Source organism: Alligator sinensis, unplaced genomic scaffold (assembly GCF_000455745.1).
Source record: "Alligator sinensis unplaced genomic scaffold, ASM45574v1 scaffold170_1, whole genome shotgun sequence".
Classification (NCBI taxonomy): Eukaryota; Metazoa; Chordata; order Crocodylia; family Alligatoridae; genus Alligator; species Alligator sinensis.
In genome coordinates, this window is record NW_005841863.1 from 3,879,008 (window position 1) to 3,904,321 (window position 25,314).

Below are 25,314 nucleotides of genomic sequence, written 5' to 3' on the forward strand. Positions count from 1 at the left end.
CCAGCCCCCACCCCCCAGCCCCAGCCACTAATTCTGCCCCACTCCCTCACCATGGAGGTTCAGGGAGAGATAGATAGCACGTTTGAAAGAGCCAGCTGGATACCACGTGAAGAACTGCTGCAGTACAGAAGAAAACCCCCCACAAATCACACACCGCTGGTTATGACGTATCACCCCTCCCTTGAACCTGTACAGAAAATCCTCAAAAAATTGCAACCCATACTAGAAAGAGACCCTATTCTTAAAAAGATCTTCCCAGAGCCACCCATCCTAGCCTTCAAACAAGCACTGAACCTCGCCAACCTCATCACCAGAAGCAAACTTCCTCAACCCCAGAACACACCAAAAGGATTCAGACTGTGCCATGACAAGAAATGCAAAACCTGCCAACACATCTCCACCACCCCCACTATTACTACACCCCACAACAGAGCCATCAGCATCCCTGGATCTTACAGCTGCACCTCCAGAAATGTAATATATTTCATCCAATGCACCAAATGCCCTGATGGAAAATACATAGGAGAGACCAAACAACAACTGCGCACCAGAATGAACGCACACTGGAAATCTATCAAAGACAGAAACACCCAATTACCGGTGGGGGCACATTTCTCACAGGAGGGCCACTCTCTCTCCAATCTCTCAGTCCTGATCCTCAAGGGAAACTTACACAACACTTCCCAGAGACGAGCCTATGAGCTCCATTTCATCAACCTCCTGGATACTAGAGATCATGGACTAAACTTAGACATTGGATTTTTGATACATTATAATCTGCCTGGCAACTGACTCCCCAGCCCAGCCCTGCCCCTGGCTTGTTTACTTTTCATTCCATCCAGGAAGAGCACACACCAACTGCTGAAACTTCGATAGCCTGACGAAGGGTTTTTGAACTCGAAAGCTTGCTTAATAACTATTCTCCAGCTATTTGGGTTGGTCTAATAAAAGATATCAAATTCACCCAAGGAACCTTGTTAGCTTAGTTAAGAATTTTAAAATAATGGATGAAAATTAGATCTTTTACACCCATCAAGTAACTCAGAATTGTGTTTAAGTCTTTCCTTTTTGCAAAAAACTCTTGTTTGGATGATTAAATAATATCTATATTCTTCTCCAGACAAATGACTTGGGAAATGTACTGGGTCAGTTCCTCTCAGTATTTTCCCTATATTTAAAACGAGACATACATTTAAGAACTAAATATGCTAGCATACAAACAGAATAAATAGTGGGATTTGTTTTCAAACTACCCCCTTTTTGAGATTAATAAAGCAGTCTTCTGGTTTAAAAACCCACCTCTCTGCAGTACAAAACTACAAACAACAAGAGACTGTTCTTAGACTGCAGTTCACTCTGAGCTGTGCAGTGGTCATGGACAGGTGGTGTCTGAGTCAATATTTTGACAGAATATATTCTTGTGGGAAGAATGAGGTAGAATCCTTAAATCACTATTTGTGGTATTGTTTGTTCTTTGAAGAAAAAAGAGGAATATGGATCTCTCTCTTACTGTAAAATTTAAAATACAGGGCTAGTGAAGTAAAAACAATTTGCTTCTGTCTAACAATTCGCAGTCTGTTCTATACTCCCTAAGTTTATTTGTATTACTTGCATAAAGAATAAAGCTCAACATCAGAATAGAATTTCCCTGTTTGATTTATTTTTCCACTCCTTCATTTTATCTGGGGTTTTTTTTTATATCATCATATACTGTTTTCTTTTTAAATTTTGTTTCAAATGGTAGAATATGCAATCTTACTGTATACTTTTAGCAAAAGTTATAAATTATAAAAAAAATATATACAGATAAAACATTTATTTGTTTGCATTGTTTTAACAAAAGCTGTAAATAAACTCTTCCTCCTCAAGAGCCATATATCTTGCATTTGTCCCGGAAGAAAGCTTTTTGTCCCAGGGTGCTACAGACATACAAGTTTGTTGGCCCACTTTCTAAAAATGTGAGAGACAAATAGGCTATGATTGACTAATTCAGAAAGACCTAAGTTTTTGCATGTGATAGCGTACTTCATCAGAGACACAGACACACACACTCCTCTGATGAAGTAGGCTGTTGTCTGCAAAAGCTTATTCCTCTTTGAATGATCTAGTCTCTAAGGCTGCTTACAGAACACTGATTTACTTGAAGCTTGATGTGCCCCCACAGGTGCATGTCAAGAAAAGGCACATCACATTAGTTTGCTCTGGCTTGCCTAATGTCTAATGTCAGCTTTAGATAAAAGTGCCAAAAAGCCCTGCTGAAGGACCTGTTCTATACAGATGCCAGGGAGCTGGGTCAAACTCATGTGCATACTTCATCTTGTAAAGTGCTGAGGTTTTTTTTATCCTTATTCATATCTGTCAGCAGCCTAAGGTGCCACCCTGCCCTCCTGCCTTTATGGCTTATTAGGTTATGATAACTCAGGGAAATGTGTTCTGGCTGAGGATTTTATAAAATTGAGGTAAGGGTTTCAGGATGTTTTGCCTGCCTGGTTCTACTAGCTTTTGTACCCTAAGACTAACACAAGGGGTGGAAAAAGGGAGATGACAACAAATAAGTACGAGTAGGTAATTTTCATATTTTAAAATGAAAAAGAAGTGTAGATGTTTGTGTTTGTGGTACATCATGTATGTATCTGTAGTACAGGTATGGTAGAACTCGCATCATTTGTATTAATATGCTTCCCAGCCTACTTAATTGGCAGCAAGTTGCTAAATTAAAAAGCTGATTGCTGCAGCTTTTACTTCAAAGGGTACCACATTTCCACTCAGTTGGAGCTCATCAGTGGTCTTATACAGGTGACCAGAAAAACAGCACCCTATGAAATAAAAGAAGGTTTTCTTCTACAGCAGACAGATGGACTACCATACCAGTTCTTCATAGTTGTTCATTGCAGCTGTATATGTGCCCCCCGCTAATTAGCAAACCCCTTTCTTTACAGTTGATTGAAGGACCTAACTCTGCAAAGTATCCAGGTTCCATTTTACTGACATACTTTCCATTCTAAAGTGATAGAAAAAAAAGGAAGTAAAAGTTTGTGAATATCTTTTGCAGTTTTTAATTTCTTGACTTCAAGGTCCAAGTCATCAGACTTCCAGATTTGAAGATTTCTGTTAACGAATACAATATTAGATCTGAGATTTTGTCTATGGGAATGGGAACTGATAATCCAGAACACATAAAACAACTCCAAAAATTGTGTGAATCTGCTAAAATGTTAGCTCCTGAGAAAAAGACCTTGCAAACTCTGTAAGTGATTGCTTAAGGCTTTTTTTTTTTCTTTTAATATATTATGTTTTGATCTGCAGAGCTTTTTTTTGTTTTGTTTTTTTTAATCAAATAAGTTCAAAATGGCCACCCAATTTAAACTTGGTTTAAAAGTAAGGTCTGGTGCTGACCTTACACTTACAGACCCCCTCCACCAGGTGCAGCCACTTTTACCAGTGTTCGATGCTGCCAGACCAGAGCAAGAAAAATCCTGGTGGGGAAAGGGGTGGGAGGGATGGGATTGGTCATAGGTTTGCTGGGGGAGCACCCCACCTGCAGGTCATGCCTGCCCCCCTGCCCTTTTTTTGCCCATTCCCTGGTGGGCCCCTGATCCCCTCCAGCCTGCTGGACCCCCAAGCTAGGCCCCCGCTCCCCATCCTGATTTACCTGATATCACGCAGCCATTTTGAATAGATTTAACCTACCCTAATACCCCCAAATGTCTGTACTTAGCCTTGGTGAGAAGCACAAGGAGTGGTGTGTACCTGAATCCTCTGGTGGTGTTGGTCAGAAAAGTCACTGAGCTCAAGTGAATAAGAATCACATGCACTCTCAGAGGAATGTGCATGTAAACAAAACCATTTGAACTCCAGTAACCCTAAGGTCTGTAAACTTCCTTTCATGAAAGCTTTAGGTCTCCACCTGTGATTTTCTCATTCCTGAAGTCTTTGATATAGCTCTTCAAATTAGAGTGTTTGGAAATAAAATAACACCAGTTTCTTGAGACTTCCAGAATATTAAAAGCATCTGTTGTATCCCATATATATCAAAATAATATTTAGATAAGGTTTCCAAGATAAACATATGTACTAGCCAATTGTCTGTCAAGAATGATGTGGGAGAAGGGAGCTGGGATGGAGTGCTGCCACCTAACGGCCCATGCTGATGCTGTTCTGCCTCTTGCAAGGACCGGGGAGCAGTCCTTGGCGTGGCTTTAGAATCATGATGGCACTCCCCCACGCTCGGAGCACTCCAATTGGCTGTTTCTGTCAGCCAGTCAGAGGGTGAATAAAGCGTTACGGACAGACGGACTTAGGCTTTTATAATATTAGAATAGTGTTAACTGCTATGATAGGTGAAGGTTTTCTTCTTTATACCCAAAAGTATTAGGGACATGGCCAGTCCGCAGAGGGAGCCAGAACAGGATATGGACAGTGTGCAGAGCCCATTATTAGGAGAAAAATTGTCTGAAAATTGCAATTTCTCCCAAACTATTTTGGATCATCAAAGTGGTAAGTGTTTATATGATTAGTGGGTACGTTTTGAGAATTTGAAAGCAAACTTACACATCTGTAAAGAAGACTAGTTAAATGGAGGTTTAATCTTACAATATATGGCCTTTTACAAATAAAAAGGGCACAGAAAAATTAATGTAAAATATTGGTATAAAGAACTAATGCAACACATGAAGGGTTGTAGAAATTACCTTAATTAGTAGGCACTCCATGAAGAAGATTATTCCTCTAATGCCAGGGACTGATAGGTCTAGGTGTGCTTGCTGGTTGAGGCCTGAAATATCCACCATAAATATCCATTATTGCTAAAAGAAATGAATCTTTAGGCTAAGACTAGATTAATTTTCCTTTTCTATTTATTTTAATAGCATTACAGTATTTCGTATTGTTTTCCACCATTTCACAAGATACCTGCATTTTATTTTCAGGTGACTTAATTTGGTGCGCTAAGAGCTATTTTCCAATTAATCTAGATTTTGAATATCTTGAAAGCTTTGTGGTGTTTTTTTTTCACCATCTTTTGATATGGCAAAATATTATTTATGTACTTTTCATATCAAATATAGACTGCTTTTGATTTATTAATTCATCTATAATCTTGCATGTGAATTGTTAAAACCTTCTCAAAGTAGAAATATCCAATGTATAAGCAAATCATTTTTATGATTTGGATAACAGTGCATTCTTTTTATTTTACTGTTGGGACCAACTTCTGATTTGGGCTTTGTCTTAGATATTTCTGGACTAAACAAAGGCCCCTGGCAGGCATTACAAAATATGATTAACCTGTTAATCATGCCATAAATAGTGACTCTACCACATGTTCAAGGGATTAATGGCACAATAAAATGAGATGTGTAACACTTTTGTGGCTGATTTCCATTGTGCCTTAAATTGAATGTGTGGCAGGATAACCAGAGAAGCTCAAGACTCCAGTGTGGTACTGACAGTCAGCTGATTGCTGGTACCACCCTTGGGACCTCACAGGAGTCCGAAATTGACTCCCGTGCAGTCCCAGGGATAGAAGCAACAATCAGCTGATTCACAGCCCTGGGACCACACCATAGCTTTTAACTGGCCCCAGTGTGGCTTAGGGGCTGGGACCAACAGTCATCTGTCAGTCCTGGCCTTGGGACTGGTTAGGTTCATCCAGGCTACGAGAACCCAGCTTTCAACTTGTAGCCAGGTCTCCCTCTGCGCTGGCACACAGTAGTGATGCCATTGAAATATGATTCCTGGTATCAGAATGTGTCCCCTGCCATGCATGTGTGGCATGACAGGTGGTGTGATTGTTGGGATCAGCGATCAGCTCCTATCATGCCATTAAATGTGTGGGCCAGAGGCTTAATATACTTATGTTGCTTGAAATGTGTTTGGTTTGTTTTTTTTTTTTTTTTTTTAATTTAGGTGCCATAGCTGAAATTGAGGCAGAAAACTCTACACAGCATCATCATAAATGGTACTGGAATTTAATGTAACTTTTTTTTTTTTAAATGAGGTAATGTGCAATCTGTTTTCTGAATTTACTTTGAATGTGCATTTAGTGTTTCTGAAAAAGGATAGATTGACTGTCCTGATTGCTTAATCTTCAGTTGACATATGGGACAGATGGAACATGGTGGTGGTTCTCATTGTTCCATACTGCTAGTACTACTGAAGGAATGACCACTAAGGTAAAAGGGCAATATATTCTCTGTTCCTATTCTGACCTTTATTCATCTGTTTAGGCCATGCTTTTATATGGTCATGCTTATATTTTTAGCATCTCTACTAGGAGATGTTTAGAAAGATGCATTTCAGGTCAGTTAACAATCGTAACATAATATCAATCCTGGTCACACATCGTCTAGGCTGAATTTCAGTCTCCAATCAGGATGTTAGAGCAGTGATTCTCAAAGGATGTGCTGTGGCACACTAGTGATGTGACAGCAACAGCAGTGGGACCCAGCATCCATCTCTGAGAGGTGTAAATGCTCTCCCCCATCTGGCGCACACTGTGCCTGACCTAGCTACTCCAGCTATGCCTATGGCTGCTCCTCTGGGGACTGTAGCTGCTACTGCTGCATTCCCCCACTGTTCCCCACTCCCAGGCAGCCCTGTGCTAGCTCCCTTCCCCCCTGGTGCTCCCAGCAGTGTGCTCTGCTGTGAGCAGGCAGACAGATGCAGAGATGCACTTTGCAGCCCATCTTGTCTCCTCCACTTCTCCCAGTCTTCTGGGGCTGTGGGGGGAGTCGTTGATGTATGGGACCCTGCAGTATTGGGACAAGCAAGATGAGGAGTGGGCAAAATATGGCCTGTGGGCCATATCTGGCTGCCACTGAGGATGGAGGGCTGCGTCCCTCACTGCTCCACTGTAGCCAGGGCCAGGCCAAGCCAGGCCACACAGCATACAGATTCCTCCGCCACCCCCACCCCCTGCCCAGCTTCTTATTAGTGTTGTAGATGCGTGGTCCTGGCACCGCAGTCTCTGGCAGCCAGGCTTACATGGAGTGGGTTGCAATTCAGTATGCTGCAAACTAGCCATCCTGGCTGCCACGATGAGCCACTGACACTGCTAGGAGGGGAATCCAGGTGGGGACATGGCCTGGGGCAGCTGCCCCCAACTTTCCTGATGCAGTGTGTAGTGGCTTATCATGGCAGACAGGCAGGACAGCTACTCAGTGCACTGCAATGTGCCCTGTCATGTGTGGACCTGGCTGCCAGCAGCTGTGCTGCCAGGACTGCACAGTGCCAACAGGAAACTGGGGGCGGGGGGAATGGATACGGGGTGGCAAAAGTAGTCTGCATACTCCACAGCCTGGCCTGGCCCTGGCTGCAGCAGAGTGGAGCAGCACAGGGCTCAGCCCTTCCTCCTCAGGCTCTTGGCAGTGGCCAGTGGGCTACATAGGATCAATTGGCATCTCCTCAGTAGTTCCCCACCCCCACCCTCAACAGCTCATCAAAACTCGGTAAGTGGCCCCTACAGGCCCAAATAATTGCCCACCCCTGAGCTAGATAATGATTCTTAACTTCTTTAGCCTCAAGGCCCCCCTTCGTATCTTTTCTGAATGTAGAACTTTCTTAGTTATTTTTCAGCTGGGGTCTCCCAAAATTCAGAAAATCATGGAGTTATTTTTTAAGTATCTAGTCAGCACTTATATGATTTCCTCTGATCTGGAAATGGAAATATAGGTTCTGGAAAAAAAAAACTTTGGGTGTTAGTGAAGTGTGTTCATAAAGTGTTCCCCATGTATCAGAAATTTGGGAACCACTGGACAAGAAGCTATCCATTTACAAATTATCTGAGCTGCCAGTCTATTCCCTCTACCTCTGTACTGTGTTAAAGAAAAATGAATAGATGAATTTGATTAAAATTATTCTTTTAAATGGTACAGTTGTAAGACTTTTTAGTTTAAATAAGCACAGCAGTTGCAGAACATATAGGGATTAAGGCCTAGGAATAGGCTCTTGATTATAATAGATAAAATCTTGTAATTCCATGTCAGAAGTGGGGGGGATATAGCAATAAGATTTTTATTTAAAAATGGTCATTCTATGGTTTGTTGAGAAGTAGAGATCTCATTCTTGTATCATTGCATGTGCAAAACCTGGCAGTCTTTTTAGCATTTGGATAGTCTAATTCAGGGGTTGTCAACCAGGAGCATATGTACCCCTGGGGATACTTTGAAAAGTCTTAGAGGAGTATGGATGGGCAGGGATGGGGCACTGTCATCCACCACCCTGTGCCACTGCCTCTCTGGAGCAGGGCGAGGGCAGCAGTGTCCCTCTGCGGGCCACACAAGCCCTGGCCGGGCAGACATCAGGCCACCGCCACTGCCATCCACCACCCCACGTTGCTGCCACTGCCCACCACTTTCCCATAGCTGGTCGTACATGCGGCTTTGTGGGTTGCTGACGGGTAGCGTGCAATTGGCCAGGTACGAGTAGAGGGTGGGGGGTGGTGCCACACTTGGGAGGAGGCCCCGGCTGACGCCTGCACTGTTAAGGCCGGTGGCTTCTGCCTTCAGCGTGTGACTGGCCGGGACACCAGGAGGGGAGGAGAAGGGCCTTGTAGCATGGGACCCACCTGGGCTGGGTGTGTGTGGGGCCAGGCCCCACCTCAGGCCACCTTGAAGCTCATTGTCAGGCTGCCAGGGGTACACTTCTTAAAAAAGGTTGAAAACCCCTGGTCTGATTCATCTAAATTTGAAGCTAGTTTGAAGTCTCTTGCGAGGAAATGTTACGGTGCTTGGTGGATAAGTTTGATCAGATGTAGTTTGAACTGTCTGTTTCAGTGTAGACAGAGCAAGACCCTGAGGAGAATCCTAAATCTGTTAGTTTGAACCAGATTTATTTTATGAAATATTGAAGCTTTTGAAGACTCCATGCCACAGTCCATAGCTGGGACCCACAGCTTTCCTGACTGTTGAAAGCCAGTGGTTGTTACTGGCTGTAAAGTTTTCTTTGCTTAATGCAGATTCTTCAGTGACTTGTTTCCTACCAGTTCTGAATCTGTAATTTTGGACAATTGCCTCTCTTCTGTCTGAGCTCTAAGTGCTGTTTTTCATTGTGCATTTAAAAGTATCGGGAAAGTCAAGGAGAAAGGGGGCGTGCAACTTTCAGTACAGGCCACATCGTATTTTACCTTCTTGTTCAACTTTACTCATTCAGTTTAAGGATCTTTTCCAGTGTGTGATGGATAGAGGCATTGATTGCAAGTATCTGATGAGAACCCAGTACTGACATGGTTTGAGTGATGATGAGAGAGTGGCCTGAGGATTTATTTAGTCAAATTCTGAATTTTTTTTATATTTTTAAATTGAAATAAATTAATTTAACTTTTTTTTTTTTTTTTTTTGTATCTTAGTTTCTATCCGGAAATTAAATGGTTTCAAAAGGAAGATACTGTTACCATGAAGATAAAAATAAGAAATGTAACTGACTGTAAATGTGAGTTTTTGAGAAACAAAGTTATTTTCAGGTAGGTTCAAATTTATAATATAATCATCAAAATAATGAAATTTACTAGATAGTATTTTGGTTTAAAAACCAAACTTTTTTTCAAAAAACATAGTGCTTTTTCAGAAGACAAATTTTATTTGGTGGATACGGAGCTGTATGAAAATATACTTACTGAAAAGTCTGTATGTGAGATTAAGAATGAAGAACCTGTGATTATCCTTGCAAAAGAAAAGAAAGAATCATGGCTCAAACTGCTAAAGCACAAGGTGAATTATGAATACCAATTTGGAAAAGTTTTTCCATTTTTCAAGGCTTGAAGATATATTTAAATATTAAACTCACAGTAGTATTTTATTTCTGTTAACAGAATCCTAATGTGTCTTTTGACTTCGAACATTGGGAAGATTTTGGAGATGAAAGCCCCTTTCCTGTTGGTAAGACCTAAACAAATCTTGGAGTAAGCAAACCTGTACTCTTAAGTCATTAATAGAGAGAGGTAGTTAGCCATATTAGTCTGAACACAGGGAGAAGGCAGGGCAGGGTGGTCCCTTAGGGTGTTTTTACACATGCTCGGAGGTTGGATAACTAGAGAACCTCTTGGGGGGGGCTGGTCTGACCAGGATGCATCCCTGTGCGCCAGCTATGGAAGCAGAAATTTGGGGGGGAGGGATACTTGCCGCCTGACATGTCGCCTATGCCCCTTCACACGTTCACCCCAGCCCCCATAGAAAAAATGACCTGGACAGAGCTGCGGAAGCTGCTCTCCACCACGTTGCCTGGCTGCCATGTGCATGTGTGCCCATGCATGTGCATGTGGTGCCCCCTGCCCCCTATGTTCCACTCCCTCAAGCAGCCCCTTGGTTTCCTGGGTTTTTCTTCAGCAAACAGAAAACCTGGATCCCTGGTCATGAGAAATAATGCTGTGTATTTGTGTAAGGGTCCCTTAAGTGCATATTCTAGGTGTATACAGGGCCTGCTTTCAGTCCTGAGGGAAATGTACTTTCATGCAGTATACTGTACTTTCAAATTAACTAGAGGTGCACCAATACATTGACATGGGGGACAGGGGGGATGGCAAATTCTAGGGTGGCTGTAGCCCATCACTGGTCCCAGCAGCAACCTGCCCTCACCCTGTTAAAAGTAACTCAGGAAAAACCTTTAGAATGGTAGAGCACCTTCAGTGACAGAAAAGGAATAACAATAGCCATTGTCATTTTTAGGTGGTTGAGGGTCATGATCTTGAGCATCTGTAACATCTTATGTCAGACTAAGAAAGAGGTTCTTTGATGTACTAATTAGCAAAAAATTAGAAACTGATTGTAGATGGTTTTGAAAATTTGGTAATTCTGAGGAATCATGGTGCACTCGAAAGAATGTTATGAGAGGAGTAACAAACATATCAGTGCTTTTTATAGCAAAAATCATCCAACAGGTTCTCATGTCTTTCATGCCTCATCTTCACAACAGTAGCAGTGGTCATGGACATTTTAATAACATGTATGGTTTATTTGAGCAAGCAGGCATGCAGTCATTCAACTGAACTTTGCTAGAGCATTTATGTTGGGAACTGGTGTATGTATGGTATATGATCTACTTGTCTATTTACTGGTCAGAGAATCAAAATAATCTTGTTGAGTAATTAGCAGATACGCAACACAAGTGCATGTCACTTGAAGGTGTTGGCAGTTGCATAGAATTTTCACATTCTGAGGGTATCTAGCTGTAAACTTGATTTGTATTAGAGCCAGGTCCCTTTGTCTGTGTTCTGTCTGTTCAAGTATAATATTAATTACTATTTCATTTCTGATAACTCATTTCCTTTTCTGTTAAGCACCAAAAATGTTTATTCACACACCTCATTTTCCAAAACCAGATTCGTTTCAGTTCATATAAACTGATGGAAAGGAATTAGGCTGCCTTTAATCTTGAATATCAGGATACTTAACATACCACCAGGCCTATAAGCATTTTCTTGCATTGATTTCCTGTTCTGCTGCAGCATGAGATTTTGTTTTTAAACAGACGTGTCAGTGCATTTTCACTTCTGCAAAATATGTTTTAAATCATAACTTTAGAATTTTTTCATTTTACTGTATAATTTTAGTACACTGGCTTTTATTCGTTGCTTGTAGGTGCTGAAAAAGTACATCATCCTGCTACACTGGCAATGGAAGAAATGGAGGAATCCTCAGGCAGTGAAACAGAAAGTGATGACTAACCTGCAGAATCAATCTTTGTCAGTCCCTTTTCTCTCAGTCCACAATGAGTAGACACCTGCATTTGAGCCACTTTCAAAAGGGCAGCAGCTGTTATGTTTTAATACAGGGGTGGGCCACTTAAGGAGTTTTGGTGAGCTCTTGGGGCGGGGGGTGGGGGGTGCATACTGACCCAGCCGCAGTGCCCTGTCACAGCTGTTCACACTACCCCGTGGGGGGGGGGGGGCCGGGGGGCCCTGAGGAAATGCCAATTTATCCTATCTGCCCCAGGCCTGTCTGCCCTGTACCCACCACTGGGAGTGCCAGATACAGCGGGTGGGCAGGGGCTCCATGGAGACCAACCCAGGACCCCTATGGGCAGGGTACAGTTGGCCAGGCGGATAGGATCAGGTCATAGAGGGGCAGGAAGCAGGACAGGCAGATGGGCGGGGCTGGGATCACAGGGTGGTAACTGTGGAGCTGCAGCCCTGGGCAGAACTGCAATCCATTTCTTGCCATCCCACTTCCAGCCTTGCCCATCCTGCTTCTGGATATAGCTCCCTGGCTGCCCATGGCCCCCATCCCATCCACTTGGCTGTGTGTGCCCTGCCCACAGGGTTCCTTGGCCCATTTCCATGAAGACCTTGGCTGCTCCATTGGGTGTCCCTGGTGATGGGTGTGGGGCAGACAGTCTGCACAGTGGGGCTGGGATCTGGTGGCAGTGGTGGGGCACATGCCTGCTCCTGGGTGGTGAGAGCTGTTTGGAAGCCCTGTCTGGCTGCTGTCGCCTCACAACACCCACCCTGCCCTGCAGACTACGGCTCCCAGTGTGCCAGAGAACCGCATGCAGGGGCAGGGTGGGCTGCATCCAGTGACACCTTTGCGCCCAGGGGCAGCAGGACTGGCCAAACGCACCATGACCTGGGCTGCCCCCTGCACCTGGGCTAGGCAGTGTCAATAGACCCACCATGCCATATTTTGCTCACCCCTCTTCTAACAGTTGAATGTGGAAAACCATGGGAAGGATACAAATGTAGCAGAACCACTCCAACTTAACCCTGAATGAAGCAGTGTTACAGCTGAAGTGGCTTTGCTTTCATACTTTGTATTGTTACTTTGTGGATAAGTTAGAAACAATTGCATAGGAACAGCTGCAGACCTTTTGAAATGGATCCAACATTTACATGTGTCTATATCCAATGCTGATTAAGGATGGTCTTGCAGTCTTTATCTGCATAAGAATTTTACTGATTTAGGTAGAACTATTTGCATATAATTAAGGGCTACAGAATCAAGTCCTTAATTTTTACAAGGATGGCAGTGAACCAGACACTTCATTGTATTTAAATATGTTGGCTAATTTTGACTACCTGGATTTGAACAAATAAAATGCCATAGAAGAAGAGTGGCTATATTCCTTTTGATATATGTATATTTTTTCTTAATTTACTTTAAAAGAGGGGTGTCAAATACATGGCCTGTGGGCTGAATCTGGCCCATGGCACCATTTCTTTCAGCTCTATAGATTATCAGCAGGACACTAGAAGCAGAAGGCATGCAGTTACGGGGCCAGCAGAGCCCATGGCTGCCACCAGACAGTGGCAGACATAACAGAAGACGTAGCAGTAGCTCCAACTACTACTGCTGGAGCACATGCTGTGTGCTTCAGCACAAGGCATGTAATTGCAGCAGTTTTGGCTTTGACGTGGGACATGTGGCAGGCAGGAGCTAGAGCCAGTCTCTCATGCTTTGCTGCTGTTGTCAACGCATGCACTGCTGCCCCTGCTATCAGTACCTACTTTGATGTTGCTGCCACTGGTTCCTTGTGCTGGCCCAGGTTGGATCTAGTCCTAGGCATAAGGTGAGTTTGACATCCGTGCTTTTAAAATAACTGTATATTTTTGTTAATCTACAATAAGCTTAGGTTATCTGATAACCTGAATAAAAGTTTAATTTGAAGGGGGGATGTAATTGCTTAGTCTCCAAGTATAAACATACTCCTATCACCTCTAGATCAGTGATTCATATTTCTCTTGGCTCCTTCTCTTCTCCCCCCACCCTTCTAGGAGACAGCTTTTCACTGGTTCTTTTCTGGCTTTTTGAACATAGTTAGTTCCCTGCGCTTTTTTATGGGGAACTGGCTATTTCATGGAAGACTGCCAATTGCATGATTTGTGTGAAATCCTTGAAATTGTGTATTTGGTAGGTTCCTAGACATTGAGTAATATCAAATGTACTTGAAACTAGAAGGGAGTGTTAGCTGGGCAGTGTTTTGTTATCTAGACAGAATGAAATTATCCGGTTGGAATTATTCCTGAAAAATTCTGCTACTCAAGAGCCAAGAGGTTTGTGCTATTAATACATTTATTTTAGTACACAAATAGCCTACTTTATGGGGTAAAGTGTAGTAAAATATAGACTGATTACAAGCTTTCTTACTTGTTTATCCCTGCTATGGGGACAGGCTAGAACAGTGTTAGCACCGCACCACTGCTAAAGGGCCGGGCTGGAGCAATGCTCTGTGCCCTGGGCTGCAGCAGGGATAGAGCCGACTCAGTCAGAGCAAAAGTAAGGAGGTGTGGGGGGAGAGAGGAGGAAAGGGGGTGGGGACCTGAGGCTGCAGGTAGTAGCATGGAGAGGAGAGGAGGAGAAATGGGAGGGGGGAATCGGGTCAGCCTGAGGCTGCAAGGAGGGGTAGGCAACAAGGAAAAAGCTGCCTGCCTCTTCCCGCCTCCCCCCTACCATCTGACCCCCACTGCCTGCCTCATTTCTGCACCCCCCGCCTTCCCCCACAGGCCCCTGCTACTGCCTCTCCCCCATTGTACCCTACTGCCTGCCCCATTACTGCTGTCCTCATCACCTCCCCAACACCACCTGCAGTAGTGGGAGGCACATATTTAGATGATGATCCCCTCCAAACATGAATTCTATACATGGAAAACTAGAATTTACAACTTTATAATAAATTATAATGATTTATAAAAATTTATAAATCTGTAGAATCTAATTATTGGGGGGAGGGGGTTTTCTTATGTTAAAGGCCATCTTGTATTCGAGTAAATACAGTATTTTGTTTTCCATTTCCAGTTATGATCCCGCACAGAGTTTCATATTACTATAAGATGAATGTTTAAGCAAAGTACTGGAATCAGTAGTACTTGCATTTTTACATGCAGTTGAATCAAAATGTTGTTTATTTCTCTTTGTTCATTTATTATTTTCTTTATTCAGTTCTTGTTTACTATCTATTCCAAGAAGCTGTTTAACAATAAATGTATTATTTGAACCCAGATGCTGTGTGCAGACCATTGGGCTGGAGGGCCACATAAGGAGTTTGGTACGCTCTTGAGGGCCAGAAGGCCGGGGGGGCGGTGCTGACCTGGCCTTGGTCCCCCTGTCACAGCTGTGTTACATTGCTCAGCAGGGGCTGAGGGGAGATGCCAATTTATTTTCTGGCCCCAGGCCTGCCTGCCCCACACTCACCACCAGGAGTGCCAGATGAAGCAGGTAGGCGGTATCTCCATGAAGACTGGCCTGGGACCCCCATGGGCAGGGTCTGCTTGGCCAGGCAGATGGGATAGGGCTGCAGGCTAGCAGGGAGCAGCATCTGGGAGGTCATGGGGCTGGGGCCTGGGGCAGAGTTGCAATCTGCACCCTGCACATGAATGAGTCATGCCCCTGGCGGGTGGTGGGGCACAGCGGCAGCCCGGCGGTGGTAAGCAGGGGAGCTCCCACAGATGCTGTCAGCACTGTCAATGCCCGGGAGAGGGGTGGCGAGTGCCAACCAAGGGTCAGTGACCACCTGCATCTGCTACCAGCAGCATCGGTGGCGGCCAGCAGGGATTGTTGACTGCCCACAGACTCAGTGGCGGGGTGGTGAGCAGCGACTGTCCGCAGGCGCTGCCAACACTCTCCTTTTTGTAGAGAGCCACACTCGGAGAGTGCGTGTGCACCCCCTACACATTGTCCCTGACCCTGCACATCCCTGCGATGGTCCTTGGCCTTGCGCTGCCACTGCCTTATGATCCTGGCCCTGTCCTGCAGCCCCATTCCATTTGCCCAGCCAAATATGCCCTGCCTGTAGGGGTATGTGACGGGGCCGTCCCCAGCCAAGCTCAACATCAGCCCACCCGCCTGTCTAGGGTAGTCTGCCTTGTCTCCTGCCACACCTTTGCTGTTACATAAAGTTTCATGTTCATCTAAGTGGGATTCTGCCCCTTCTAAACCCTGATGCCAAGGGCAAAATACATGGCTCCAACCTCCCATTTACCATGTGTGATGTCTCGCAAATAGCATCCAGATCCACTATTACTCCCCAGCCCCTTTCGGGGACAACCTCGGTCTCTGGCCCAACTTCAGCCTTGGGCACCACTCTGTGCGCCTTGGCCCCTCCTGCACCTATGCTTCTGTTGCTTAGGACCTACTCTGTGCAGTCCTTCAGGCCACTCTACTCCGCTTGAGTCCTACTCTACACAGCCCTTCAGACCATCTCTGCTCACCATGTTCACTGCCCCATCTTTGGGCCATATGCTTACTCTGGGCCTTTTCCCCCTTGGGCCTCAGGTGCTACTCAGTGGGCCTGGTCCTTGTTCCAGGCCCCACTCCATGGGCCTGGGCCCTATGCTTTACTGTAGGAGTGTGCTACCCTAGCCTTTCTCCTCCATGGAGTACCCACAAGGCAGCAGGGGCTGGGGTGTCTGGGCAGCAAGGCCAGTGTCCGGCAGCTGTGGTGGTGGTAGGACATGTGCCTGCTTCTGGTCAGTAGAGCTGGGAGCTGCCAGGAAGCTGTATCTGGCAGCTGTACCACCCCCACTGCCTGACCCTTTAGATTACAGCTCCCAGCAGGCCCAAGAGCTGCATGCAGAGACAGGGTGGGCTGCACCAAGTGGCACCTCCATTCTCTGGGGATGACAGGACCAGCTGCATGCTGCCCCCCGTTCCTGGGCCAGGCGGGGCAGAGGGACCCATCGAGGGTCAGATAAAATCATGGTGTGGGCCGGGTCTGACCCATGGGCCATATTTTGCCTACTCTTCTTCTAACAGTTATATGTGGAAAACATCTTACGAATGTAGCAGAATTACTCCAACTTTAACCCAGAATGAAGCTGTCTTCGTTTATGTGGCTTTGCTACATTCATGTTGTTATTTGTGGCTAAGCCAAGAACAGTTAGATGGTGTTGGCTGCCAGCCTTTTGAAATAGCTCCACGTTTATGTTCGTCCACATCCAGTGATGATTAAGGATGGTCTTGCAGTCGTAAGAATTCTACTAAAATTGGTGGAACTATGATTAAGGACTGCATATGATTAAGGACTGCAGGATTGAGTCCTTAATTTTTTTTACAAGGATGGCAGTGATGTGTAGTCTAGTAGAGCATTCATCTCTGTGAAGTTTGTGGCTAGACGGTTTAATTTGGCCAGTCCTGATCCATAAAATGGATAGTTAAGTACTATAACTATTATACAAATAGTTGTAAACCTCTGCTTAAAATATGTACATGCTCTAACTAGCTTAATGTCTTTCAGACTACACAAGGGAATATGACAGTGAAGAATGATATGACCAATCCACCGTCTCCCAAAGCTTATGTATTCTATCTATATTAGTGTGACACGGGGTGTGTGCCTAGAAACTTGTTCTCTTGGTAGTTTGTTTGCAACAAATGTGGCATGTTTTACTGCAGCAATGTCTAGTACGGTCTTGAGATGACATAGACATGCTCTTAGAAGCAAGGTACATGTTCGTTGTTCAATTTCAAACTATTTATTTATTCATAAAATGGAAGAAAGAGTTGTTAACAGAATGTAAATGTAATGATTAGCATGGGACAAGATTCATTATAAGCCGTAAAGAAAAGCGAATGTTTAAATACTGTAGTTTTCCGTTAAACTGTGATGAAATAACCATTTGTGTTCCTTCTTTAGTCTGCTTTGTCTTAGGAAGAAAGAAATCTGTATCTATAGCAAATCTCCAGAGATGTTGCCAAGTAAGCAATGCTGTTTTTGGAAGGCTAAACAAAGTAGGATAGTAATTTAGTTTCAACATGAAATGTAATTTAGCTTACAAAGAGGGCAATTTGGAGTTTCTTGCTAGTCACCTGGATTTAAGGTATTTGATGAGAAATGTTACTTTCGTAGAACCCTCATAAAAGATGGTTAGTTACTCTGGAACAGGAGTGCAAACTAGAAAAACATATCTTTTGATGTTGATGCATGCTGATTTCTGTTTATAAGCATTTAGGAGGAAGAAATCAGTGCCTCTCACTAAAAGGCCAGTGTGTGAGGAAAGACTTATTTTCAGCTTTCCAAGATGTTATTTTTTTGAGGCCATTCCTACCCAGAGAGCACTTTAACAGTGTAAGATGCTGGCAAAGTGCTTTTACTATAGAGACGACTATATAAACAAATTGGTGCTGCTACAGCTATATCTACATCTAGGGGCTTCATCATAGTTTAGCTTAATACAACTATGACAGCTGTATAGACATAAATCTTAAAATAGATGTGTACTTTTAAGAGATGTATATCTTGCTTTGAGATTTTTTGTCTTGAAGTACCAATAAAATATTAAAATATCTTCATAAAAATCTGTTTTCATTTAAATTGACATTTTTTTTTTTTTAGAGTACATTTTACAGTATTTTATCCTTATAAGACCATCCCCGGTCTGAACAGCTCACAGGTTCAAATAAGGAGCTCTGTTATTTTACTTAGATTCTTAGGCTCCAAAGACTTTCCTTAAGCTCCTGATTCTTTTCTTTTAGTCTCCTCTTCTGTGGGTGTGAGCAAGAGGGTAAAATATGACTAGCAACTCAGATTTTTTCTCCAATGTTGAGAAAACTATGAAAGGTTGATTTGATAATCTTTGTATATTAATTTGTGTTTTATGTAAAAATTAAAAATTAAAAATTTGCATATTTGAGTTGAGGCCAAGTGTTTGCTGAGGATGACCGGAGATTTTGTGGGCTATAGGTGGTGGAAAATTGGGGATCTGAGTAATAAGAGATTAATGCCAAGGGCATTGAAGAATTTAGCTGCCTCCTTACTGTCTTTTTTTCAAGGTGTGTATGTGGGAGTTTCCCATATTAATATTAGCATATCATGTTTTCATAGTTAAGTTCTTAATATATGTCAGTATGAAGACTTCTTGATGTTTTCTCTGTCTCTAAATACTGCTTCTTATTGTGACCCCAACCTATGGCCCACATTCTACTTTTACAAGTTTATATAGATATCTATAAAGATATGTGTATCTCTAGATATTTAGAGAGCTACCTAGAGATGCGCATATCTCTACAGATAGCTATATGAACATGTAAAAGTAGAATGTGGGCCATTTTTCCTGGTCTGTTCAGCAGTAGCTTATTTCAGCTGTTGGAGGGGCTCCCTTAGCCCTCAGTTTCTGAGGGGAAAAACAAGCTTTCTGCTCTTAAATAGCCAGTTACTTGGCTTTCCTGAGCTGTTAACTTTAAAGCCGAGTCTTATATCCAAAGAAATTAAATTTACATCTAGATATATTCCTTTTGCATTGCTGCTTTTGTAGCACTTGCTCAAGGGAGTGGTTCACAACCATGCAGAATACTAAATTCCTCAGTTACCGCTCCTGATTCTAATGGACCATGGGATTAGGAAGGCTTTCTTCTGGCTGGGGCCCTCGGCAGCAAGCTTGGCTTGCTGTCGCTGCCCTTTCACTGTTACTGCTCACCTGGACCTGTCATTGCTTCTGTTGTCATAGCAGCCATCCCTATGCCCCAAACTGGATTCAGTGCGTCTTTCAATGCTGTCCAGATCCAGCCGAGGGCCCCAGACAAGTCTAGCACCCCCTGTATAGGTCTTTGCTTTTTGGGCCTAGAATCTAAATTTGTTACCACATTGGAGTTCCTTCTCTAAAAGGACCTGATGGGAAGGATAATAGCTCTAAATGGGAACTTCCATGGGTCCCTCAGAGTTTCCACAGCTTTCCCTTCCTATTTTCTTGGCTCTATATTAACTCTGCTGGTTGTGATCACCTCAAGTAATCATATGGCAGGGTCAGTTTATTTGTGTAACCCTCTCTTTCAGTCTTAAACCTTTTTTTTCATTTGCCTCCAAAGATCCTTCTGAAGGTGCTCCTGGATTTCAACATAAATGGTTCTCCTCACCTTCTAAATTCAAGCAGATGAAGCTTCGGTATGCATAGGTAAAGAGAACAATTAAGCTTTAGTTGCGTAGGACTCTTCATTTCCAAAATACTAAGCTTGTTGACATGTTTTGAAGAAAAGTTATTTGCAGTTGTCTGCAAATGTATGCAGATCTGATTTAGTAGGCATTATATCTTCCTATTGTAAAAGAAAGGAAATTCTGAAAGGGAGTTATCTTTTTCTTGGGCAGGAAAGTCAGAGCCACTCAATTTGAGTATCTACAAGGCTGCCACATAACCGTCCTCTTGTATCATTATTAGCAACTACCAAATGGGACTGTGGAGGCAACCATAGATGTAGATTACTCCAAATTACATCTCTGGAAAACCCACCTGCAGAGAATATTTCTGCTATGTCTGCTCACCACTCTTGGCTTCTGGTAGATTGAAAGGAAGGGGCATGTTCAACAAATGGACCTACTCACTGGTAAGTTTTCTTCCCCTCTTCCATCAAGAAGTCCTTATCCCTTGTACCCTTACCTAGTTTCTTCTTTTTTTATTTGGGAAGTTCCTGTTTTGTGACGTACCTGGGAAGTTGAAGACTAAATCAGCACATACACACTCGCATTCTCGCACCTCTGTGTGTTTTGGTGGCTGATGGTATAAATATTAGCCATTATCCTTCCAGCAGGATAACAAGAGACCAGATTCTGAGATGTTCCTTTTACAAGTAAATTTTCCTTGATTCAGTTTCTACAGTTGAAGCTTCCTGTTCATTGAGTGAGTAGCTTTAACAAATGCAAAACTTAGATTACCATAATGGCAGCATAGACTAGCAGTAGGAACAATGTAAACATTTAGGTTGATCTCCAGGTCAAAAAATCTTTATTCTCAAATGTCTTCTAAGATACTGTAAATATAGTTTATAAATTATAACAGTTGTAAAAATAAAGCTGCATATCACAATGAAAGTCTAAATTCAGCAAATATGAACATTGTATGTCAAACTATAGTGCTTAGAAAAGGATTAAGAGAAATCCAGTCTGCTTTATTCCGTAACTTCCTCGGCTGGTACAACTTCCAGAAGCATCTGAAGGTACATGGTGGTGGGCTCTGAAAATAAGAAGTTATTGAATTAGAGAAGTTTATTTTTAAGTTTAGTTTTGTTCTTAGCAATGTTTATTTTTTTTAATTCAAATTTACATTGTTTTTCTAATTCATTGGAATGTTAGATATTTAAGCAATTTTTGTTTCCTTCCTATAGAGGGGGAGCTATATTTTGCCTATGGCCAAAGTAAATTTGGGATCTGATCAGAAATTTTGGGTTTCCAGCTTTGTGTGCTCTATGTTAGACCACGCTAGCTCTCATCATCTGGTATGAAATAATAATTTTAGTTTTCTAGTCCTGTGGTTCTCAGCCTTTCAGCCTTGAGGAGCATTTGAATGATGCTGGGTCAGTCTCCGTGTTCTGGATTCATCCCTACTTTCCATATCCAGCTGTGGAGTGACCTCATGTCCTATCCTCACCCTGTGCCAGCACAGTCTGGTGTGCAGGGCCATGTCATCTGACCTGCAGTGTTCCCCACAGGTCCAGAAATTTGGCAGCAGGGAAGCAGAAATTAACATTGCCATTGCTTTCCCTCTGCCAACTTCTGGACCCATGGGCTGGCTGATGGCTGTGGGGGCTGAGGGTTGAGTACTGCTGTTCCAGACAAAATGTTTTTATGCGTACCATAAAATGGTTTATATTCCCTTATCCAGTCCAGCTTTACCTTTCTTCAGTGTCTCAGTGTGTTCTCTGTTTTCCCCAGGAAGCAAACAATTATTTTTCAAGATAACTCCCAGATATTTTTTAACAGTCCTGAAAGGGGAATACTATAGTACAATCACTTCCCCCTTTGGCTGTTTACATTTCCAGGTGGTATGGCCTTTTTTTTCTAATTTTGTATGTCCTGAATCCTCGAAGACTACCTGTAAGTGCCAGATTGAAAATGGCTATGTAAGTTTAACGCCCCATCTACACATTACACTTAAGATGTGATTATCGGTTAGTTATATCTTAAGTGGTCACCAAGTCACGTGTTCAATCAGTTGTGTGATAAAAAGAAATAAGCTACAAAATTATTCCACTGTGGTTCCTTCCATTAATTGAACATGTGACTGGGAGCTCTCTCAGCTGATTAGAGGTCCCAGCCAGTTTTTGGGGTGCATGTCCACCCCCAAGCCTGTAAGCCCCCAACTGCAGGAACACATGCTCCAGTGACTGGGGGACCTATAAGCTGACAGGGCCCCCAGCCACTGGGGTACTCCAGGCACCCTTCCAGCTGGGATACTACAGCTGACATGGGCCTAGGATGCCACTGTGGCTGGTCAGCTGTGGTCTCCCAGTTGTGGGGGTGTCTAGGGTGTTCCCATGACTAGAAGCCCACGTCAGCTGCATCCTGGTACCTCTGCTGCTGGAATCCTGCATCAGCTGCAGTCTCCCAGCTGTGGGTGTGCATGGAGAGCTCCTGAAGCTTGGACAGTGCATCAGCTGCAGTTTTGTCAGCTGAGGGGGCTCCCAGCCACAAGAGTTTGCTACTTGCTGGTGCAGCGGGAGCCTGGGATCATTAACTGGCCTGGGATCATTATGATCCCACAATCCTGCCTCTCCTGCCATACATGTGGCATGCCAGGAGGTGCAATTGGGTGGATCATGCATTGGATCCTATTGTGCCTTTTACCTGCATGTCTAGAGGGACTGTAAAATCACTTCAGTTACTAGCCAGGGTAATTTTCAGCTCATTTCAACTTCTAACATGTATAGACAATCAGTTCAGAATCTCACTTTTTTTTTATAAAATAAATGGATAACACTGTTGCTACAGAAGAGACGTTTCAGATGTTTATTTTTTATAGCATTTGTACTACTATAATGTACAATTAACTGTTAAAAGTTATACTTACTTGATATTCTTTGTGCCCAGTTGAATTTAAAATGAACAAAAAGGAAATAAAATATAAGTCCACCAAACATAAATAATGCACAGTACAGGTATGGCAATTCGGGTTGACTAATGATTGGAGCCAGAACTAGGAAAATTGAGCTCAGTGTCACAAAGACAGGAATGACGATAGGTACCTGTAAGATAAAGAGCACCAAACATTTATAAAGCTCTGTGACTATTCTCTGATACAGCCGATCTTTGTTTTATAACTTATTGAATATTGAAGGATTTTTTTTTTTACCCCCTTTGTGTCTCAGGTTTTTTATAGTATATAAAAAAACCCCCAAAGAATTGAGAGAAGTGACTGAAAAGGGTGTCATCATTGTCAACAGTAAAGGAATTGGTTCGCCTATGTGATACACTAGAGATATCCTAGGTAGATTAATTTATTTCAGTATTAGAATTGTAAAAGAATTGACAAAAATTAAGATGCCTGAACTCCAGTGGAATGAACTAAGTTTCATCCCTAGCTCTTTCTGACCAACGGTGGTCAGTTTTTTTTATTGTAACCTTTTGGCATAAAGTGGAGGTAGAAAGAGGAATAGTGATAGTAAAAAGCATGAAAAGACTATCAGGTTCATTTTTTGTTACGTTTTGAAACATATTCGTGTGTCAGACTTACTGTGATTGGTCTCTTGAGCTCTTTTCTTGTAAACCTCATAACAATGAGTCCCAGCACAGTTAAACCATAAAATATCCAGACAGCAAAACTGAAGTAGTTAATGAGTGTTTCAATGTTTCCAGGGATGGTATAAATAATAGCAATTGCTCCCTAAAAATATAGAGAGAGAATTATTATGGACATAGTGAAAGAGGGTTGATGTAGAAATAAAAAACTGAGTTTCACCTGTATGTAGGACATGTGTATTCAAACTGATTTAGTGTGTAATACAGGTTTTTGTTCCACTTTAGTGAATTGTCAGCATATTTGGTACCTTTTACTGTCCAAACCCACCTGCTGAATTTTGAATTCATGATTAGACCCATTTCAAGTCGGTGAACTATTCATGTCTGAAGCACCTTACTTTATCACATAAAACATGTTCTGGAATATAATATGCACCTTGTTTGAAAGACAGAATGAAGAAAAAAAGACCTTTTCAAGGAAAAAAATTTCAGTGCTACAAATAACTGAGTAGTAGCAGCTATGGAATCAAGTGTGCTCATTGCTCAGGCTCTCTGTGGACCACTGTAGATCTTACTTTCCATTTCACCCAGAGTAGCAGAAACTGCTCTTACTCTGTGTTTTTTATGTATAGTACTCACTCTGGTTTCCAGCAGCTGGTGTTTGGGGGGAAAGATGCATGTTGTATGTGAGAATTTCAGGTGTGTAAGCATGTTTAAGATTTAGGAAGCACTATATCAATCTTCTTTTTGTCATACATTAATTTGCTAAGCAGGAGGAAGTATTTTTATTCATACTACAAACATGCATGCTTTTATTCATAACATTGTCTCAAATTCCAAGTTTAGGGGGCATGGGTATTTGCAGAAAAACTTTTCTAGGATTCTTGTTTTAGAAGAAACACTGAAGTTATTCAGTATGACCTCAAAATGATGTGCCTGCATGCTGCACATCTAAAGGTATGCTGTCAGAACCCTACTTCCTTAAAATTCTGAAGTAGCTGAATTTTTATATTTTAATCCCATGAATGTTTAAGAACTTTTAGTAGTTGGAACAGTGAAATAAGATTAAAATGAAGAGAGCTCTATGCATTATGTAGTTGTTCTAAAGTATGTTTGGTTATTTTATCATGTGTATAGCCAAAGCTACAGAAAAATCATGATTATGTGCACGTGGAAGGATCCTACATATTGAAACTACCATTGGGTCATTTGAAAAGCATGTTTTTCTTTAATTTGTTTTACTTAACCTTTTATTTCTTTGCTGAAAATTAATACTTACATAAAATATGATAGCAGGTGCTGGGGTTAAACGTTTAACACTAATGTAAGACAGCACCTTTAGCATGTGCCCTTCACGGCCTGCCACGTAAACAAGTCTGACAAAAACAAGAACAAGTTAATTTGGTTAGTGTGGCATCTACGCAGGATTTAAAACTAGCTTATTTTTCTGGTGGGTCAGAATACTTAAAATATTTTTTAAAGTTTGATTTGATTACTGAATACATCTCCATATGTAGCTACATCTGAGTAACAGTTGTAGTTTGTCTGAGATGCATCAAGCCTGATTTGCTGCCTAACTAGCTTTAGGGAATGATCACTTGAGATGGTGGGGAGGAGGTATAACTGGTTTTGAAACAAGTGAGTAATGCAGATCAGTGCAGAACTTAGGACTTGTTCAATATTTAGAACTACCAATTTAATTCTTCTCTAAAAAATTATGTAAATCAACACACATTTCATAGTATATGATTTGGAGGATTGTCAGACAGTGTGGGGAATGAGGTTCTCAAGCTTCTCATTTATGTGGGAAAGACGATTAGTTCAGTTTCTTGTACTTTTTTTGTTTAATTCATGGTCATCACAACATTTTAGAACATCTTTATCCTACATAAGCCTATGCATATTTACAGGCATTTGATATACTGTGTGTATTATTATTAAATGTTC

General features: G+C 42.5%; 2 protein-coding genes across 2 annotated transcripts in view; one reads left to right on the forward strand and one right to left on the reverse strand.

Annotated features, from left to right (window-relative positions):
• TDRD12 (tudor domain containing 12) overlaps positions 1-15,642 on the forward strand; it is an 83,739-nt gene extending 68,097 nt beyond the window's left edge. Inside the window, 8 exon segments of the mRNA XM_006016608.3 lie at positions 3,075-3,247; positions 4,370-4,497; positions 5,908-5,959; positions 9,347-9,460; positions 9,554-9,707; positions 9,809-9,875; positions 11,574-11,677; positions 13,154-15,642. Coding sequence (XP_006016670.1) covers positions 3,075-3,247; positions 4,370-4,497; positions 5,908-5,959; positions 9,347-9,460; positions 9,554-9,707; positions 9,809-9,875; positions 11,574-11,659 — 774 coding nt within the window. The 3' untranslated portion in view covers positions 11,660-11,677; positions 13,154-15,642.
• Positions 15,643-20,628: 4,986 nt separating this feature from the next.
• Positions 20,629-25,314, reverse strand: part of SLC7A9 (solute carrier family 7 member 9) — a 27,836-nt gene continuing 23,150 nt past the window's right edge. The window contains exons 10-13 of the mRNA XM_006016625.2: positions 24,647-24,743; positions 23,363-23,512; positions 22,700-22,874; positions 20,629-20,866 (exon numbers count right to left, since the gene is read on the reverse strand). Coding sequence (XP_006016687.1) covers positions 20,802-20,866; positions 22,700-22,874; positions 23,363-23,512; positions 24,647-24,743 — 487 coding nt within the window. The 3' untranslated portion in view covers positions 20,629-20,801. The remainder of the gene's footprint in view (positions 20,867-22,699; positions 22,875-23,362; positions 23,513-24,646; positions 24,744-25,314) is intronic.